At 46.5% G+C, this 11,647-nt stretch overlaps 1 protein-coding gene across 1 annotated transcript; it reads left to right on the forward strand.

Annotated features, from left to right (window-relative positions):
* Nucleotides 1-957: 957 nt before the first annotated feature.
* LOC146335306 (F-box only protein 6-like) lies at nucleotides 958-10,650 on the forward strand. Its single transcript, XM_084821854.1, has 6 exons — nucleotides 958-1,121; nucleotides 2,904-3,160; nucleotides 3,734-3,923; nucleotides 4,771-4,866; nucleotides 5,664-5,787; nucleotides 8,760-10,650. Exons 2-6 carry the CDS (start codon nucleotides 2,929-2,931, stop codon nucleotides 8,931-8,933), a joined length of 816 nt encoding a protein of 271 aa, XP_084677980.1. The 5' UTR covers nucleotides 958-1,121; nucleotides 2,904-2,928; the 3' UTR covers nucleotides 8,934-10,650.
* Nucleotides 10,651-11,647: the final 997 nt, after the last annotated feature.

An 11,647-nucleotide genomic window follows, 5' to 3' on the forward strand; every position in this document is an offset into this window, starting at 1 on the left:
AGGCATTTTAGCATTTTAGCTTTCTGGTCTTTTAGCTTTGGTGTTTTAAATCTGTATTTTAAATTTCTGCATTGTTGCTAGGTTTTATTCTAGTTTTATTCTGGTTGTATGGTTATATTGTGGTTTTAATGCATTTTATATTGTGGTTTTAATATATTTTATATTGTTTTATCCTGCGCTTTTTGGTTTTAATTTTTGTGAACCACCCAGAGAGTGTCAGCTATTGGGCAGTATAGAAATGAAATAAATAAGTACATAAATAAATGACTGCTACTTTTGCTTTGAAAGTGGCCATCTAAAGAACCCAGAGTCTGAACATACTGAACTACACCACTCGGTATGATTCGGAACATAAGAGGTGTCAGTGGAGGCTGGGGCTCCGATTTCGGCTGGGGCTATAAATCCATTCTGGGTTTCAATCAGAACCAGCCAGAACTCTAAAGGAGCTGTCCAACGCACTGAACCCTATCCCCAAAGTGGGTTCAGCACCTTGGATAGCTCCTTTAAAGTTCTGGCTGGTTCTGACTGAAATCCAGAATGGATTCAAAGCCCCACCGAAATTGAAGCCTCCGCTGTATATCTTGCCTTAGCCGATGGTAAAATACCAATAAAAAATACAATACGGATTTTAAAATGAATGAATGAATGAATGAATGAATGAATTTCCTTACGATTTAAACTTGGTTAGGTACGAATAAATCTCCGGCCAGATGCATCATTTCAGAAGCTGGGGTCTTACCTAAGAGTAATCCCCCCTAGGAGACCACTTACTTCGGAGCACACTTACTTCGGAGCAAATTCACATCATCTGGCTGTGCAGGAACCCCTTGAAAGGGTCCATCATGAGGACTAGAGACCTGCGCCATCACGTACAAAGGAGTCTTTCCCGGGATTCCCTTCTCCGCTTCCCCGCCCTTGCAATGCATCCTGGCCAATCCAGCCCCGAGGAGGCGAGATGCAGCGAACAGGCGGAGCATCTCCGGTTCTCAGCATCTTGCTGCCTCATCTCGAATCGGACCACTTCGGGTGTCTTCTTCCGGCTCCTGAGCCGTGCAGAGACTGGACCTCTTGCCCTTTCGGACGTACCACAGGCCTCAGTGTCCTGCCCTGCCCTCGCCCAGGTAAAGCCCCAAAGAGATCTGGGGAGGAGGTGCTCCCAAGGCAGCCGTGTTGGGGGGGGGGGGCCTCGGGGCGAGGGGCGGTCTTTGGTTAGGATTGGCCAGCTGGCAGCCTCGCAGACCCGTACATCCAAAAGGCGTTGCAAGGGCAGTGACAGAGAAAGATGGTGCTTCTGAACGTGTACAGAGTGCCCCTTTCTTGTTCCCCCCCACTTAACTGCCAACTGTCCGCATCCTTATGGAGTCTGTGGGAAGGGGAATCGGCGGACTTGGAGAGTTCTCCAAGTTCTCGGGGGCACCAACAGCTTAAAAATGGACTTAGGGCGCAACCCTATGCATGTTTAAATAGACAAATGTCCTACAACTCCCAGCATCCCAAAACCAGCATGGATGGCTGGGGGATGCTGGGAGTTGTAGGACTTTTGTTTGTCTAAACATGCATAGGATCGCACCCTTAGAAGTTTTGCCATGGGCATGGAGCATTGTCTAAGGCAGCAGTGGGCAGAAGGCAGATCTCTAGATTTTTGGACTTCAGCTCCCATCAGCCCCTGCCAGCATGGCCCAATGGGCAGAAATGCTGGGAGCTGAAGGCCAAAACATCTGGAGATCTATTTTCTGCCCACCCCTGGTCTAAGGTCATCTCCCACACCCAGGAGCCTTCCCAATGTTTTGGACTTCAACTTCCATCAGCCCCAGCCAGCATGGCCAATGGTCTGGAATGCTGGGAATTGAAGGCCAAAACTTCTGGAGGGCACCAGGTGAGGAGAAAGCTGGTTTAGGGGACAGACAACTTAGCATCCTCCAGATGTTTGGGACTATAGCTGCTATCATCTCTGGCCATTAGCCATGCTGGCTGAGGTTTATGGGACTCGTAGTCCAACACATTGAGGGGTGTGGGGACACTAGGTTGCCTACTTGTTTGGGACTGCTGAGATCCTCGGGACTTAAAAAAAATCTTATCCTATCCAGGGCCTCCCAGTTAGACCTATAACCAGACGTTTATCTGTTTATGTCAAGAATATTTATGTCACTCCTTAGCCAAAAAGAGTTTCAGCTTACAATCAATCAGTACGATATGAAAGTCCCTGTCTGCAGGCTTAAGGCCTAAAAAGACATGGCACACAAGGAAAAGGTGATGTGGAGGGAGAAGGAAAACATCAAGTAGATGGTCAGTGGGACTGGCGGAATGGCTCTGCTTTGCTTCTCATGTCATGGGGGTAGGATGTGGTGGGGGGGAGTCCAAGCGGAGAAAGCCCTGATGTTCCCTCTGCTTCCACCTGTCCCCCTCATTCCTTCTTTCCCACAGGGTGGTTGATGTCAGCACTAGCCACATAGCCAGAGGTGAGGGATTGTGGGAGTTCTAGGCCAAAACATCTGGAGGGCCACCAGTTTCTCGCCCCTGTTACAGTGGCTAGTAAGTCCAAGCAAAACATGTAAGAACAATCCCATACTAAACAGCGCTTTGTGATTTGACCCACCAGGGCTCTTCTTGAGTTCTTGTGTTCCTTTCCTTCCCTCCACCCCCCACTCCCGCAATTTCAGAAATGAGGCTTGGAGGGAGCGGTTTACCTAAGACTATCTACGTGGCAGAGACAAGATCTGAACGGGTTCGTCACTCTCTTTTTGGGGTTCCCTGCCATCTGGAGACAGTTTTCATGTCAAGGATACCACATCTAATCATTGTCTATTTCCCGCTCATCGCCTTAGTGTGGCAATCTCCCTTTCCTGTGTTTGTCTCTGTCTCTGTCTGTCTGTCTCTCTTTCTCTCCTGGTTCATCTTTGCAGATGGTTGAGACCTCTTTGAAGGAAGATGGCCAGCATTGGAGATTTGCCTGAAGGCATCCTGTTGGATGTGCTGTCTCTGATCCCCTCGAGGGACCTGGTTTGCAACTGCAGGTTGGTTTGCTTGCAGTGGCGAGACCTGGTGGACTTGCCACTTCTGTGGAAGCGCAAGTGCGAAGAGAAGCGCTATGACCCAGACATGGACATCTATATTTTCTTCCACCTAGAGAAGAACTTGATCAAGAACCCTTGTGGCGAAGGTGTGTCCCTGTTTGTTGAGAGGGGGGAAATTCCGGGACAGAAAGCTGATTCACAAGAGATTTTATGAAATGGTCTGGTATAGTCCTGCTGGGATTGGGGCTGTCCCACTTCAGAATTAATTAATTAATTAAAATGAGTTTCCCCAGCAACAATATATTCTTTATTGTAATGTAAAGTATTTTGGGGTGGCTTAATGGGCAATTCAGAACCATTAGCTTTACTAAAGACCCTGCCGGAGATGTAAACTGCTCCAACTGGTTTGTTGATCTGGATCAACACAGCTGCCAGCACCTTAGGGGGGTTGGGGAGGTGGCTATGGAAACTGTCATGATGACCGCCTGCGCCTCCAAACTGACTGCTACATGACTGGCTCTAACCACTACACTAACCTGTCCATCCTGCTTACCAAAGCAGACTTTGCAAAAAATCTGATCAAACAGCCTGCATTGCTCCAGTATCTGAGGTCTTTCTCCTCCTGGGAGGGACTATCCCATCTGCTACAGCCACCCTCTCAACACCTCTCCCTTCACTGTTCCTCCCTCCCCCACTCCCCACCCTGCAACCCCACACAGAAGGCTTTGACTTCTGGGAAATCAAGACAGCTGCAGGAGGCCGGTGGGAAATCAAGGAAATGCCCGAAGATCAGTCGTTGAAAATCCAAACGTATGACTTCCTTCAGAGGGATGCTAAAGGGGACACCGAATACAAAGTGAAAGATAGATGCCATCAGCTGATTGGAAAATGCTTTGCAGTACATGAGGGGTGAGGATCATACCCGCAATTGACGTGAAATTCATTCAGGGGAGGGGGTTCCCCATTTCTCTCCCATGGGAAGCCTTATGGCAGAAGTGACATTCTGTGCCTGTCTCTCCCCCACCCACCCGAAATTAAAAAAATGCAGCAATCATAAAAGGGTAGATATCAGGGATGTGGTACCTCATTCAGCCTGAGCACTGAATTTAATTTTGGAGAAGTTCTGAGTGTCATGACATAGTGATCCTGAGCCTGTCTTGTGGAACTCCACTTCCCAGAATTCTCCAGAGGAGAGGAAATAATGTTTAGATTGGCTTAAATTAGTACCTGAGAAAAACAGAAGTATAATAATTTAAGAGCAGGCTTTGCTGTTCTGGATAACATTTGTAAAGTTTGACCAATACATTATTCTAGCTTTTTATTTTTTAAATGCTTTATTAAATACACAATTATAGAAACAAATAATTAAATATTACAAAGAGACAAACAGATTGCTTGAGACATTGTAACCACCGCTTGATCAGATCTTCATGCATTTGGTTGTACTCTATGTTACTTCAGCTTACAAGAGGGGTGTGGAATCTCTTTCAGCCTCGGGGCCAAATTCCATTTCCAAGAAACCCTTGGGGGCCACATTCCAGTGGCGGGGGACATACAAAATACCAGCATATTGTAGCTTAAATCTCTGGCTGCCAGGAACACAGCCTTAAGAGAGCCATTTCAATTTTTTAGAATGGGAAAAACCAGGAACGGACAGATTTGGCCCAGGGTCGCCAGTTGCTGACCCCCTTAAACACACAGTCCCAAATGCTGGGTTAGCAAGGGGGGTTCTTAAGGGCTTTTGGTTTTGCCTCAGGATCTGCATCAAGTCTCAGCGCATCACCTTGAAGGATTACGGCTACTGGGATCAGCTGATGGATGAGGCCAGGCCCACGATTGTGGTGAATGATTTGTGAGTGAAGACAGAATCCTGTTTTGGCTACACATGGGTGAGGGCCCTTTTTGCTGAGACAAAATTCCCAAGGGACCCTTGAAATCCAATGGGCAGAAGCAATCAGCTGGTTAGATGGAGGATTCCGTCTAACTGGCCCTGGGCTGCAGGTCCTTGGAGAGCGCCAAAGCTGTTGAGTTGCTTCTACAGTGAACCAACCCATCCCGGGACCTTAAGTCAGGGGTGTTGAACCTCTTTCAGCCAGGGGGCCAAATACCAATTCGAAGAAGCTCTCAGAGGCCTCATTCCGGTGTGCGCGGAGCTGAAGATAAAAGGGGTGGGGTCAAACTACAAAAAAGAGAGCCTATTTTAGCTTAAAACTCTCGCTGACAGTAGCTGAGCCTTAGGAGAGGCATTTCAGCCTTTTAAGATGGGGAAAAAACTGCACAAAACCCATTCCACCAGCCCTGCCAAAAGTCTGCTTAATATTTTCCTCCTCCCTCCTCCTCCCTTTTTCCTTGTGTGTTGTGTCTGTTTTAGATGGTCAGCCTGTGGACAGGGAGCATCTTGTTTTACTGATTGATGGTAAGCTGCTCAGGGAGACTTTTTTGGCTGAGGAGCAGCTAAAAATACTATAAATAAATACATAAATAAAAAAAAACCCATTGCCCTGCCAGGAAATGCTGAGAAGCAACCATGCCACCATGAAATTCTTCTCTTTCTACTGCCAGCTAAAAGCACTAAAAACGGGGATGCTTCATGTGCCAAATGCATGCTTCTCTGATTGTCCCTTGTCCCCCATCCTGCCTCCCAAATAGTTTTCACGGTGACCACGGCTGTAGCCACCAAGTGTGTGTGAAGCTGTTGTCGGCAGACTTCAAAGTCATCAGAGAAAGCGACTGGGAACACAAACGAGATTGGGAACAAGAAGAATGGGTTAAGGTAAAATAAAACCCCTCCCCTGGTGGAAAGTGTGCATTGGGCTGGAGCAAATGGTTCTTGAGGGTGTTGGGTCCATCCCTTCCATCACCAAAGGCTGCAACAGTGTGGTGTAGTGGTTAAAGTGTTGGACTGAGACTCAAAAGATCTGGGTTCTAGTCCCCACTTAGCCATGAAGCTCATTGGGTGACTTTGATTCAGTCACTGACTCTCAGCCTAGCCTACCTCACAGGGTTGTTGCATGGATAAAATATTGGAGGATGCCTGAAGCTAAGCTTCTTCATCTTTTTGAACCTAGTGATCCTAGATTCCTGCATAGAGACTGCCTTAAGCAATTAAGCATGGATAAGCAAAGTCATGTACAGCGTGTTACTGGAAATCTCCAAAGCAACCAACCAAAGGGCAGTGGGGTGATAAAATTTGGGAGACTATGACGATGTATAAACCTACTCTGCAAGTGCAGCAAGCAAGGGATCCTAACCTTGTTCCTCCCAATGTCTGCCTGGGTATTCATCTCAAGGGACCCTGTTACCTGTGGCCTTCCTCCAAGGAAGTTCCTCAGAGCTAGATCTGCTTGTAGCTACAGTATATGCTTGCTGAGCCCTCTGTTCATCCCTAAAACAGTTATTGGAGGTGGGATTTGATGAGCTACTGCTTTGATGCTTATCTTTAAACCCAATTCCCCCTCCGCCCTTCGCCATAATTGTTGTGCAGTTGACCACATGGTACATAGGAAGTCGCTTTATACCAGCTCAAACTCCTAACTTTAAGAAAGATATTACGGCACCATGGTTTCCATTTATTTCCTGTGTTGAACCTCTTCAACCTTTTGATCAAATTCCAGCCAGGCACAGTTGGTGCTACTTTTTCTGACTAATACGTACATGCACTCAAAATCATACACACTCGCACGCACTCTTTTGTATGCTGTGTAATTGTCTTTTTGCTCTTTCATTAGGTACCGAGCTCCTACATAGGCCTTTTTACTGTCGATGTTCCATAAGCATGTCGGTTATAGACTTAGAATGACAGTCAGGGCCAGAAATATTGGAACAAGGATAACTGTTTTGGCAGTTGGCCTCTGTACACCATCACATTGAAGTTGAAAGGAAACACACCCAGATGGGAGCGAAGTCAGGACTTTCAGCTGTAATTCAAGGGGTTTGACAAAAGTGGGGCACTAACCATTCAGGAAGGACAGCCAGTGGCATACACACACACACCCATCGTTGGTGGCTCAGAAGTAATGGAACGAATGGCTGACAAGCAGCTGCATGGCCAGGTGTGGCCTGTTCCCTGGGTACCCCATGACCAATCAAGCAGATAAAAGGCCTGGAGGTGGTTCTGAGTGCATTTGGTAGCTGTTCACTGGAACTCCCAACATGAGGTCCAAAGAGGCATCCATGCGAGTGAAGGAGGCCATCATTAGGCTGAGGAAACAAAATAAACCCATCAGAGAGAGAGCAAAAACATTGGGAGTGGCCAACACAACAGTTTGGAACATCCTGAAAAAGAAGGACTTAACTGGCAAGCTCAGCAACAGCAAAAGGCCTGGCGGCAGACCACGGAAGACAACTAAAGGGGATGACCACAGAATTCTGCTCATGGTGAAGAGGAACCCTTTCACAACATCTAGCCAGGTCAAGAATGCTCTTGAGGAGGTAGGCATGTCATTGTCAACATCTACAGTCAAGAGACGGCTTTATGAATGTAAATAGAGAAGCTTCACAACAAGCTGCAAACCACTGGTAATGTTCAAGAACCGAAAGGCCAGATTAGCCTTTGCCAGCAAACACCTAAAAAAGCCTGCCCAGTCCTGGAATAAGATTCTTTGGACCGATGAAGCCAAGATTACCTTGTGCCAGAATGATGGGAAGAGAAAAGTATGGAGAAGGAAAGGAACAGCTCATGATCCAAAGCATGCCACATCATCTGTCAAACATGGCGGAGGCAATGTTATGGCATGGGCATGTATGACTGCCAATGGAACCGGGTCACTGGTGTCTATTGATGACCTGACTGCTGATAAAAGCGGCAGGATGAATTCTGAAGTGCATAGGACTATACTTTCTGCTCAGATTCAGCCGAATGCTGCCAAACTGATAGGACACTGCTTCATACTGCAGACGGATAATGACCCAAAACATACAGCAAAAGCTACCCAAGAGTTTCTCAAGGCAAAGAAGTAGGATGTTCTTCAATGGCCAAGTCAGTCACCTGATCTCAGCCCAATAGAGCATGCTTCTCACTTACTGAAGACAAGACTGAAGGCAGAAAGACCCACAAACAAGCAGCAGCTGAAGGCAGCTGCAGGAAAGGCCTGGCAAAGAATCTCGAGGGAGGAAACTCAGCATTTGGTCATGTCCATGGGTTCCAGACTTCAGGCAGTCATTGGCTGCAAAGGATTTTCATCCAGGTATTAAAGGCGATCCTTCAGTTTGAAATGATGTTGGTTTGTTCCATTACTTATGAGCCACCAATGATGGGTGTGTGTGTATGCCACTGGCTGTCCTTCCTGAATGGTTAGTGCCCCACTTTTGTCACACCCCTTGAATTACATCTGAAAGTCCTGACTTCGCTCCCACTGGGTGTGTTTCCTTTCAACTTCAATGTGGTGGTGTACAGAGGCCAACTGTCAAAACAGTTATTCTTGTTCCAATATTTCTGGCCCTGATTGTATAATTAGTGAATGCCTTTGTTTCTTTAGTGATCTTGATTTATTATTATGTATGTTCTTCTTTTTGTGGCCTTTATTTTGTTAACTTTATGTCAAAATAAAATAACATTTCATGGGGTGAAAACATGGAGGAAGGCAACCATGTAAACCACCTTGGGTCCCTTGTAAGAGGGAAATGATGAGATACAAATGCATTAAAATTAATTAATTAATGCATTAAAATTAATTAATTAATTAAACCCTCCCAAACCCAACTATCCCTCCTCCCTCCCTCCCTCCCTCTCTCTCTCGTCTTCAGGTTACGAAAATTTTTTATGCCTGCCCCCCTGGAATCCGCCACATCCTGTTCCAACACCAAGGCCAAAATTCGAGCGGGCAGCCGTCCAGCAAGATGAGAATAACTAACACTAGTATCACCCTTAGCCCATTTTATTTTCCTTCATATCCAGTACCCTCATGTTGTCGTGATTAGTAACTTCATTGACGATCATGAAAATTGATTTAGGGCACAATCCTATTCAGATAGGCGACCGCCTATACAAACTCGGAGGTGACCACCTATCCAATGCAAGGCAGGAGAAGCATGGGAGGGGATCGTTCCCTCCATGCTTCAGCCACCCTGCATTTTCTGCTAGGTAGCCGATTTTTGCTGTCTAGCCATGGGGGGACCAAGCAGGGGAGGAGGCTGCTGTATGACACGTTGGATGTGTTGTACAGGCATTTCCACCCTCCCTGCCCTGGAACACCCCCAGACATGCCCCTTTTTGGCCACTCTGCACTCCTCTTGCGAGCGCGGAGGACGGGGCTGTTCCGTGCTGCCTCTGAGGCAGTGCAGAAGTGGGACGAGGTCGGTTCCTGGAAAACAACATATCCTATGGCTGTCTAGCGGCCATAGGATTGCTCCCTCCCAAAATAAAAAGGGCCCTTGTAGTATTTTCATTCTCTTCTGCAAATCCAGGAAAGAGCTCCCCCGCTCCTCTAAATTTGCACTCCAGTTTCAGTCCCAATTTCAGATGTTCGTCTGCTTCTCTCAAGTTGTATGTTTCCAGCTGTTCTCTGTAGATGAGCCCACAACATTTCTGCCTACTAAGCCAGCAGGACTTCAGGGATCTTTATAGAAGGGCCAATTTGGAGGGAGATGGAAGTTGTTCCTTGACCCCATGGTGCAGTTAGGGCTGGACCCCTGGGCCCAAGTCCAGGGGTCTGCCCCCCCCCCCAAATGGCCACTCAGAGAACAACAGGAGCAAACTCCATTTGATTCCTGTAATCATGATGGTGCTTTGATTTTTGTGGATTTAAGAGGCAAACCTGCACATGCTCAGAGGTTTGTCTGTTTTTTTAAATCAGGGTTGGTGAACAGTTTTGTTCTTCTTCTGACATATCAGAAATGTAGAAGCAGTTTAAAAGCATGGAATGGCAGTGGGAGTGTGGGGAGAGAAATATGAGTTGTGTGCTTCACTACGGAAGTAATACACGTGGCCTGGGAAATCAGAGAAATCCACAATGGATTCAAACAAGTTCAGATTTCTATGAATCCGACCTGCACACTCTGCAGCAGACAGGCTTTTCCCAAGACATGTGGTTTCTGCAGGCTTGCAGGCTTGTTTATTTTTGCAGGGGATTTACACAAATTTGTACTTGCGCTAACGTGCACTTGCAGTAACTTTGCGCAAGCGGAATTAAATTCTTGTACATCCCTACAAAAGCCCGTTTCTGTCAATGAGAGGCTGACAAAATTTAAGATGCCTGACAATCTGTGAAACACAGATGCAATGGATTAAACAAAATCCGTACATTTCTACATATGGCCATCTAAAGGAGGAGAGGAGCGTCAGACCTTTACGTCTAGGGTCTGAAGTTACCTAGCTGTACCACTGTATTAACCCGAGATATTTTCAGCCAGCAGAAGACTAGCAAAGGGGTTTTCTCTACTTCTGAGTAAATAAAATAATCATTCCTTTGTGCTCAGAAGAGTAATATGATGCCAACAGCTGCCTCTCACCTTGTTTAGCCTTTGGATTTCACCTTGGCAAAAAATAACAAAACAACCCCCACACACACTTTCCTTACTTCTCTCTGTGTTCAAGAGGTATCCCTACCTACTTCAGTGACTGCTTCATACATGTGACAAAGTAGGCTGCTGATGGTGCATGAAAAGCTTCTGCCAGAATAAATGTCTTTAAGGTACCAACAGACTCCAGTGTCTATTTGCATGATTCCAAAACACCCTCGCTCTATTTCCAGAAACATATAGGATGCGAGGGACAAGGAGCCAAAAGGGCACGATGGAAGGAAGGGGTAAGACTAGTCAGGGGGTGTCTAAGAAAGTGGGTGATCACAAGAGGTAAGAAAGGGGATTGGCAGCAGGGGACACAGGACAAGGCATTGTAGAAGTCAAGCATCTACAAGGGAGGCATAGAGGAAACAGGGACCAAGGGAAACCAGATTGGGTAGTTAGGAATGGGACATAATGGGAGGGGGCAGCTTTTGACGTGGTGGGATCGAGATGTCGTTGCAGCCAAAAAAAAACGGGCTGTGTTCCAAGATTGAGAGCCATTGTGGCCTAGTGATTAATGTGTCCAACTAGGATCGGGCAGACTTGGGTTCAAATCCTCACTGAGGTTCGCTTTAGGCTAGTCCCTCAGCCGCTAACCTGCCTCACAATTCCAGGCAGGATGTTCTTCTTGCCCTCTGAATTCGCGCACTGGTTGCACACCCTCTCAAATTCAAATGCAGACAAATTCAGATGTTTTCCGCTCCCCCGAAATACTTTCTTTATAGATCTGCCCCCTTGCTATTTGTCCCATGAGCGTCGCTGGCTGTCAAACACAACAAAATAAAACTTCAGGCTCTGAAAGCAGGCAGGCCTGGCACCCCTTTAAAGCAGGGGTGGGGAACCTCTTTCGGCCCAAGGGCCAAATTGTTTTGCAGATGCTCTCAGCTTGGGGCACATTCCAGTGGTGCCAAAGGCCTATTTATATATATATATATATATATATATATATATATACACACACACACATGCATACATACACATATACATATATATATATATATATATATATATATATATTAGCATAAACCTCCTACTGCCAGTAACTAAGCCTTTGGCGAGGCATTCAACCTTTTAGAATTATGGGAGGGGAGGATGCAAACAATTGGTCAGGGATAGGGGTGAGGCTAGGA

Source organism: Heloderma suspectum, chromosome 15 (assembly GCF_057233095.1).
Source record: "Heloderma suspectum isolate Gila_16-S chromosome 15, 16-S_ref, whole genome shotgun sequence".
NCBI lineage: Eukaryota > Metazoa > Chordata > Lepidosauria > Squamata > Helodermatidae > Heloderma > Heloderma suspectum.